The sequence below is a fragment of the Etheostoma spectabile genome, chromosome 5 (genome assembly GCF_008692095.1).
Source record: "Etheostoma spectabile isolate EspeVRDwgs_2016 chromosome 5, UIUC_Espe_1.0, whole genome shotgun sequence".
Taxonomy (NCBI): Eukaryota; Metazoa; Chordata; class Actinopteri; order Perciformes; family Percidae; genus Etheostoma; species Etheostoma spectabile.
This window is the reverse complement of record NC_045737.1, coordinates 26,172,605-26,181,555: the sequence shown is the minus strand read 5'-3', so window position 1 is coordinate 26,181,555 and position 8,951 is coordinate 26,172,605. Positions and strand designations below refer to the sequence as shown.

At 42.6% G+C, this 8,951-nt stretch overlaps 1 protein-coding gene across 5 annotated transcripts in view; it reads right to left on the bottom strand.

Annotated features, from left to right (window-relative positions):
* Positions 1 to 428: 428 nt before the first annotated feature.
* mctp1a (multiple C2 domains, transmembrane 1a) overlaps positions 429 to 8,951 on the bottom strand; it is a 144,412-nt gene continuing 135,889 nt past the window's right edge. For all 5 annotated transcript variants that reach the window (XM_032516581.1, XM_032516583.1, XM_032516582.1 and 2 more), the window contains one exon: positions 429 to 3,018. In XM_032516581.1, coding sequence (XP_032372472.1) covers positions 2,947 to 3,018 — 72 coding nt within the window. In that variant the 3' untranslated portion in view covers positions 429 to 2,946. The remainder of the gene's footprint in view (positions 3,019 to 8,951) is intronic.

The window sequence follows — 8,951 nt, the reverse complement described above, 5'->3', positions numbered from 1 at the left end:
CGACTAACCCCATGTCGCGGCTCCTTATTCCTGTCCTGAAATGTCATTGGTCCGAACTGGGCACATGAAAATGATGTCACAGGCAGGCAACATAGCAGGCGGAAAAAGACAGAGCTTAGAAAATGAGGCAGGCATACACCTACTTTACAACATCAACAACAGGCATACTGTATAAAATACAAACATAAATTAAGTAGCTATGTACAGTATTTAAAAAATAAATACTCATTTCAACTTGGTGCAAATAAAAGGGCTTTTTTTTCCTTTTACATCTGTCAGTCCGATACATTCCTTTATATAATTTATTTTCTCTAAATAATACAAAATAAAAACACTTTGGTTGCTTTCAAACAGCTGAAATCCAATAAATAATGACAGAACAAGAAACGGTATTTGGATGCAATCCCACACAATAGTCACCAAAATTATTGTAAAGTAACTACATACAGTAGTAGATACATACATAGGGGGTATTCAGACATATCTTTCAGGCATTATAAAAAGCCATCCTTCACAAGCCACAGTGTTTGTTGAGGAGGCTATAATCAGTCTGCAACGCTACTCTTAGGGGACACTGTTATTGTCTTTCAAGTGGATTCCTCAAAACAAAACAAAATCAATGGCCCTCTGGAGTGACAAATCCAAGCCTGATGATATTTAAGCATGGATATGGATGGGTAAAGAGGGAGGGAAAGGGTACAGGCAATGGCAAGCAGACAGGCAGGGCTAGAAGATGACACAATGGCGGAAGAACGCTTTAGTTGATGGTGGTAGAGAGGGGGTGTAGAGTGATAAAGACAGAGAGACAGACAAAAGGGGGAGATGGAACACAAAGATGGGAAGTGGGAGAAATGGAGGCAGGGATCAGTAGGATGAGGGGAGACCTCCTCAAATGTAGCCTGAGCTGTGATCTTTCAACAGATGCTCAGCAAGAAGCCCAAGAGTCCCTTCAGACAGGGTCGCAACCCCGTTCACTGACGAATGAGGGAACCGCAGAGAGAGCAAACGGAGAGAAGCATGATGGGAAAAGAGATCTGAAATAGCATGAAACCCACACACATACGCACACATTCCTCCATCGCTGACATCTCAGGTCCAAGTCCCCTCAGAGCATTGCCTTGTCACACAGCGACTTGCTGCTCATCTAGCTGACGGCCTTCTACACCAGTAAACTCCACACCAAATAACAGCTGGCACTTCTGCTGCAACACCAGACACACACACACATCAACTGAATCTATGCATCAGTGTACAGCTGGAGGGGGGACACAATTGTAACACACACTGACACTGAGAAAAGCAACGTGTCTTTGATTGCATAAACGTGTACGCAAACACTCTCATACACAGTTCACATACACAAGCCTCTGTCTCTGGAAAGACAGATCAAAGTTGAGCTGTGGGCACAGGAGGTGGGGCAGATGGAGAGGGTGGCCAGCCCGGGGCACAGCATCACAGAGAGCATGTTTGTGTGAGTGTGTGTGCCTGAGAGGGAGTAGAATGTGCCTGCTCCCCTAAATGGGATGTTATGCTTTCATCTGTGAGCAAGTAGGTGCAGTATGTGTACGCAAGATCTCTTAAAGAAGCAGTGTATTCACGTTAGAGGATGTGTTCTTCTTTTTTCCTTTTGTGCCTGCATGCATGCTTGTGTGCGTGTGTGTGTGTGCATGTGTGAATGCTGTCTTGTGTGGCCGCCAAGGCAAGCGGGGAGATGAGAGGAAAGGAGACCAGCCTTTCAAACAAGATTAGGGCTGTGGCAGCCTAAAGGCCTGCCTGCCTGGCGACACACTGCATAGACTGGGTGACATCTATATTAACGACAGCAGAAGGCCCAGTCTGCTGCGCCTCCTGACAGACAGAGAAGGTGTCTTGATGATTGGCTGACAGGGGACTTTGACATGTTTTTAAGGGGTTAAATGAGGCTACAGCTAAATTATCTGGATATTTGGGGCAAAATACAAACTGTCTAATCCTCTACAGTGATATTCCTTTTTCCTCTGGGTACTATTTAATTATAATTATGTAATCACAATCTATTTTAAGAAGAACAGACTCACTGTACTTTAAACTAATACCACTGTCCACTGTGGTTTGATTTTTGTTTTTGATTAATATCTTTAAAAAAGAAAAAGAAAAAACAAGCAAATTTGGCCCTTGTATTAAAAGCACAGACAGATACCAGCACAAGCTTTCAGCCTGTTGGTCCAGCTTTGTGTTTGTGTAGAAGGACATATCTGGAGGCTACGACCATAATTGCTAATCAACTTGGCTGGCTGAGTTAAGTGGAAACAATCTAAATTACTGCCAGTGAACATAACATCATTACGATCCAAGAGAGGAAGTAAACAAAAGGTTCTTCAGTACAAAACCAATTAGAAAATATGAACAATTTACCAAAAACACTTAATAATAAGAACAATATGAGCTAAAAACTTAAAAGTCTATAATGCCAATGTTAGCATAAGGCTTGTATTTTGATAAACATGGATGCACTAAAAATGTAGTCTGAGGACGGTGAGTTTAATTGTTAAAACTTGTTTACTCATTGTGTGACACTTGTCACTTGTGGCAAATAGATGGACAGAGTCCTTGGAGCTGTCAGAGTGATGGAGAGAAGAGAAGAGAAGAGTGGGTCACACGGCTGAGAAAAAGGTCATTCCAACCATCCTTTCATCACCTTTTAACCTTAATCATAAATATAGCGGGGAATATTAATTGTACTTGTCTTTTTTATACAAAAATGACACTTCAGGAAACTGTACTGTACTGTACATCATGAGCAATTAAAAACAGAACAAGTGAGGTTTCAGAGAAGAAAATAAGAAAGAAAAAAAGGAAGGATAGCTGAGCCGAGCTGATACAGAGCTGTCTTCCTCTGCTCCTTAGCGTCCAATAATAAGACCACGAGAAGAAAAGTGGAGAAAAGAAGAGTTGGTGGGCGGACATCTACCCGGGGTTGTTTTTCTTCCTTTTATTTGGACTGGGATTGGGATCCAGTTTCAGCTCTCGGTACTGCACCTGTTAAAACACACAGAAACACACATGCAGGCATGTATGCACGCACGCACGCGCACACACACACACACCACCCGGTCAGGTGGAAAGAGCAAAGGATGCTTGAATAGCACAGAAACCCTCCAGAGGCTCTCTGAGTCCAGCTGTGTGGAACAGTGGCCTCAGGGAAGGGATTGCACACCGATTACCACACACACACACACACACACACACACACACACACACACACACACACACACACACACACACACACACACACACACACACACACACACACACACACACACACACACACAATCTATGTACACTGTTCAAAGCTCCAAATACACTCGTGCTTGCACACAGACACACACAAATAATACACGTACAGACAGACTTCTGCAGATGTGGGACAGAGGCCTAAGGGAAGGGATCACACAAACAAACAGAACAGGGCAAGGCCTCGTGGGAAAGCTTGGAGAGACAACAGAGTCATCTCAGTAGGGCAAGATGGTTAGATGAGAAAGGGCAGAGGGATGAGAAGGAGATAGAAGATAGTCAAAGTACTGTAACCCTTCATAGGGTAGTCATAGTTACTACAGTATCAACTTGTTATTGATCACATGGAGCTTGATACAAATGAGGTATATGTCCGGGGGTTTATCTGGCTAAACATTTAAATACACAAAATGATTAACTCACAGTTCATGTGCTGTTGAATAAAGAGCCTATTATAAACGTTGGGCAGATAAAACCCAAATGTTAATTGGAGAATGTAGCCTACACTAACTAGGGGCCGGATGTATTAACAACATGCATACAGGAGATTTTTTACTCTGTTTGCACCATTCATGGTAAAAAACCAAGAAAAAAAAACAAAATGCAATCTCTTTAACATATTTCTCTCTCCAGTCAGGCTGAACTGAACAGTCTTTGTGAAGCATTCCCTCTTCTCAATGGAAACTTTAGAAGACATGTCCTGATGAGGCTCCTTTCTCTTTGCACACAGGTGGACGACCTGTCAGCTCTTAGGTGAAGAACAGCCACATCAACTTGGAGTGTTTTTTTAACTACTTTGGATGACTTACGGTTCAGTTACAGACAACAGGATGAAAAAACACTGTTCAAATATTTACTCAAGGACAGCAGAAGAAAACACCTCAACATTGACATGGTGTGATCAAAAAGATATTTGATGGACACTTTAGTTCAAGGAATAACAAGGCACTATGTGTGTATTCTCCCCCTTAATAACAAGGAAGCCTTCCACCAAAACAATCTCAATGCCATGCTGGACCCAGTGAGCTATACAGCTTTTCAAAAGCTGGATTTTACTTTCTTTAACACATGTTTGTTGTTCTCTTATGTATGTTGTAACAGTTATGTAAGTGTAAGTATAAGCTGACCAAACTCACTGATTTGCTGCATGTCTACATTCTCTACTGCAGCCCTACTGTAGCCTTAATGTGATGAACAATAAGGAATACACCTGTTTGTTATCGGCTCACTTGCTTACAGAAAGTTAAATGAGAGTAATACCGCTCTTATATGTTTCTGCTAAATCAACAGGGTCTCACGGCAGTTCGTGAAATGGTCACGTTATTTTTAATCTCTTGATTTGTGTACACGGACACATTTTTTTTTTGTGGTGGTGAGCACAAATTTTAATCTAATGTGTTTCAATTTCTCCTTTTTTTCGTGGTGCTCAGCACGTAATGAGAAGCATCTATACGGAGGTACGGAGGTAAAGGACACGTCACAAGCCGGGACAAGTAGAAGTCTCTAGTATAAAGCGCAAAATCAACAGGACACGCAACATCGACGGGGCGGTTGTGTTTAGAAGAAAATAAACGGGGAAATTAAACGCCACACGCGGGAGATGTCTGCGGAATCTGGGGCATGTGTGATAACCAACAGGAACAGGAAAACAGGGAAATTAATCGCTACACAAGGGAGACGATCACCGGTCTCCGGGGTGAAAGTCCGGTGTTGTTGAAAGTCCGGTGTTGTTTGACCCATCCACCATACCAACCAACCTCCCTGCATGGATTTTCGGCTTTTCATAAGTCTTGCTACCGTAGTCGTGCTGAGATCACAAATTCAAATAGGCTACATTAGATTAAAATTTGTGCCCACCAACACGACATAAACATGTCTGTGTACACAAATCAATGAATTAAAAAACGTGACCATTTCACAAACTGCCGTGAGACTGGATTGGCTAAATATGCTGGTTAGCTTATCAAAAACAGCTAGCCTTGCTCTGTCCAAAGATAGCGGAACCCACGTAGTGTAAAAAAAAAAAACTGTGGTATATTTTAGGAGGGTTGTTATTCTGGAATATTTCTAGATCTGGAGTGGTGACCTTCTGAGGTTGTTGTCACTGTGAGGTTGCCAGGCAACAAGCAGTGACTCCAGGAAGTTAATGTGCCCAGCTAAAAAATAATGCAGCATTAAGCCCCGTTGGTTTTTGTTTCCGGTTTCCTGTTGCTAAGCTAAGCTAACTGTCACCTAACTTCATATTTACCAGATACTTACATTATGAGAGACTCAAACTTCTCATCTATTGACAAGAAAGTGAATAAGTAACTTACCAAAAACGTTTCCTTTATTCCTTTAAATTAACCAATAAATTAACATTAAATACCATACTATTTAATGTAAATTTATTGGTTAATTTAAAGCTGTACTGCATAGTTTCTGCCGCCCCCATGAGGAATTCTAAGTAATGAAAACAAAAAAAACGTTGGTGCATCCACATGATACAAGTCTTCCGTGACCGCGCACCACTGCCACCACTTTGCAAAGATGGTGAGCAAAGCTTGGAAAGAAGCTGCTCTTAAGTGATGGACACTCAGACGCAAAAGCATCACAGTGGCTGAGCGTCAACAACCAGAGACTGTCACTCTGGCAGTCTCTCACTTTCAGATGTGTGTGCATGCACACAAATACAGTCACTAGCCTAGACAGATTCAAGGCACTGACAAGCACTAGCCACTGAATCAGAATACTAATAGAATAAAAAAAAAAAAAAACTTAACAGTCACAGCACCAAAGAGCCAGTATCGTCTGTGGGATCCTTCCCAGGCTGATGTACTGTAGGCTACTCTGCCTGTCGGATTGACTGACATCCGCTCTGATTCTCCAGGCAGACAACAAACTGACGTCAATATGGGTTCTCTGTTCTGTCTCATGGTGGGTCTGTCTACTGTGGACGGGAACAGCAGCGTCTCTTAACACTGGCTGGGAACAAGCCTCCATCATCCATCTTCTACTGGTTCCCACTGTCGCTTCAATGAGGCCTTCCAGTTTCCTCTGCCTGCAATGCACAAAACTGACATGCAAAGAAGCACGTGTGCTCACCAATGCATTGCATACACATGTGAATGTACAATGACAATGTACACCCACACGCCCGCGCCTCCCACATCATGCCTTCACACAACACCCTGCCACTGCATCATTGAATCCCAAAGAAATCCACAGACCGTGCAAACACATACAGTGGGGTATTTCAGTTCCTCTGTTTCACAGTGGTGGTCACCAATGTCTCGTTAAGGTGCTTACAGAGTGGTTAGGCCAGCATGTGTTGCTCTCTACGCCTCACTAGGCAGCCAGACTGCACTGATACAGATCTGGATACTCCTCACTGTCCATAAGGCAAACTAACATCCTACTAAACAGCTGTACAAATAAAAACGGTAAGTTGGATACAGCAAGAGAAATGAGAGACTATGAGGTAGTCTGAAAGGATACAAAGGCAATAATCCACGTGGAGAAAAACAAGGGAGGAAAAGAGTGATGGGAAGCCAGATAAAGACGTGACAGAAATAGATAGAAAGATGAAGGGAGGAAGGGCAGAGAGCGGGACAAACCAACAAAGGAGACAGGAGAGAAAACAATGAAAGTGAAGAAGAGACTGGGCAAGACAGAGGGAGATCTGTGGACACTCGGGTGATGACAGATACTGTTCTCCTGTGGGTGTGGATCCTTTTATAGCCCTGCCAACTAAAGCAGACAAGGGAGAAATACCCAGGGGACAGAGTAGGGTTTATATGGCCCCATCTGTGTGTGTGTGTGTGTGTGTGTGTGTGTGTGTGTGTGTGTGTGTGTGTTGGGTGTTCATGCACACAGTGGTAGTTTGGTTCAGGAACCATGACAGTCCTGGCAGAGCACCAACGTTAACTGCGATCAATGACAGTGGTGCATCCATGTATAAACAAGTGAATGGTTGAATGATTTAATTCACTCATGAGTAAAAGAGTAAGAGCACATCTGCATGTAGCGTAGTTACATGGACATATGTCTGTTAATATCAAATAATTGCAAGCACAATTCACAAAAGATATACGCCTTTCTCAAAATGTTTCTCCATGTGCAACTCACTCTCACTCATCGTTTGCTGCAAGCTTTGAGCAAGCTACCACGGATCCAAAAGTAGGACAGATATTGTGCGGGATCACTGGCTGTTAGTGGTCCCATTACACGGCCAAACGCCTACAGCAGCAAAAAGGAACACGGCAATTTAATTCTGCACGCTGACATTCCTGTCCAAACAAAGCTATTTGTGAGTGCAGAAAAACAAAGAAAAGTTTGCATGTCAGTAGAAAGTAGGGTTTTGTTGCTCATGAAGGGTAGCGAAGGGGATCGACAAAAACAAAAAGGTATGGGAAAAAACAATATCTCAATCAAACAGTAGTTTTATCTGTGAAGAGCTGCCAGCCAAGAAAAATGGGGCTCATGCGTCACAGGTTCAATTCCACCACACAGGTGACAGGCCTGCCTGATGCTATACCCTTGGCTCCCCGCTCACCTCACCTAATAAAACACACACACACACACACACACACACACACACACACACACACACACACACACACACACACACACACACCAAACCAATGCAGACAACAAGAGCTAAAGTCAAAAAGAGAAGAAAAGGCAGAGTAGGCGAGCAGAAAGTGGGACGTTAGCAAAATAAAAGAAACCAGAATGGGGTAAAGTAAAAAGTGTGTTATGCTGCGAGCACATGAGCAATTTGGTAGCGCGAGTGGGAAGCTTAAAGGGAACATCGTCAGGAGAGGCAGTGGGTAAAAACCCAGCGCTGCTCAAAGGCTGCTCCACCCTCGCTCCTCTCCTCTCCGCTCCCAAATGTTGACAGTAAAAGTGCAAAACATGCTGTGAAGTGTGCTCAGCTTAAGGGGCGCTTGTGTACTGTGCTTGGTTTAACGTGTTACCCACAAAGCATCCCGGGACCTGCTCCTCTCTCACTGTCTCTCATTCTCTCTCTCCCTCACATGCAACCTTTGACTGTGTTTTGTTGATGGCAGTGTGGGCAGGCAGAAAAGGCTGAACCAAGGTGGGTGACAGTGAGCAAAAAAAGGCAAATAGGCAAGTAAATAATAAGAAGTCAAGAAAGTCAAGGGAGCAACATTTTAATAATACTACAGTGGCTTGAGAAAGTTTACACACCCAGGCTAAAGTTGATTAAAAAGAGGAATAAAAAACATATTTTGGAAATGGATCTTAATGCCTTAATTAAAAAAAAAAAATTAGGAAAATCCAACCTTTTAAGGACATCAATTTTCTTTGTGAATGACTAATGTACTGTAAATAAATAAATGTTCTTAAAAAAGAGAGATAGAGATAAGCATGGGGAACTTTCCATAAGATCATCTCTCAATGCAAATCAAACCAGCTATTAAGCTAACCAAAATAAAACCATGCTTATCTCTAGGTATGATGAAGGGTATGTGATGATATGGGGTTAGTTTAATTCCTAACGCCAAGGGAACTTTATCAGGATGCATAGTATCCTGGATCCATGAAATAACTGGCATTTAAAAATAAAAATGTGCCTGCCTCTATGGGTATTTAACATAGGGATGTGTATACTTGAATTAAGGCATTAAGATCAATTTCCAAAAGATCTTTTTTTTATTCCTCTTTTTAATCAA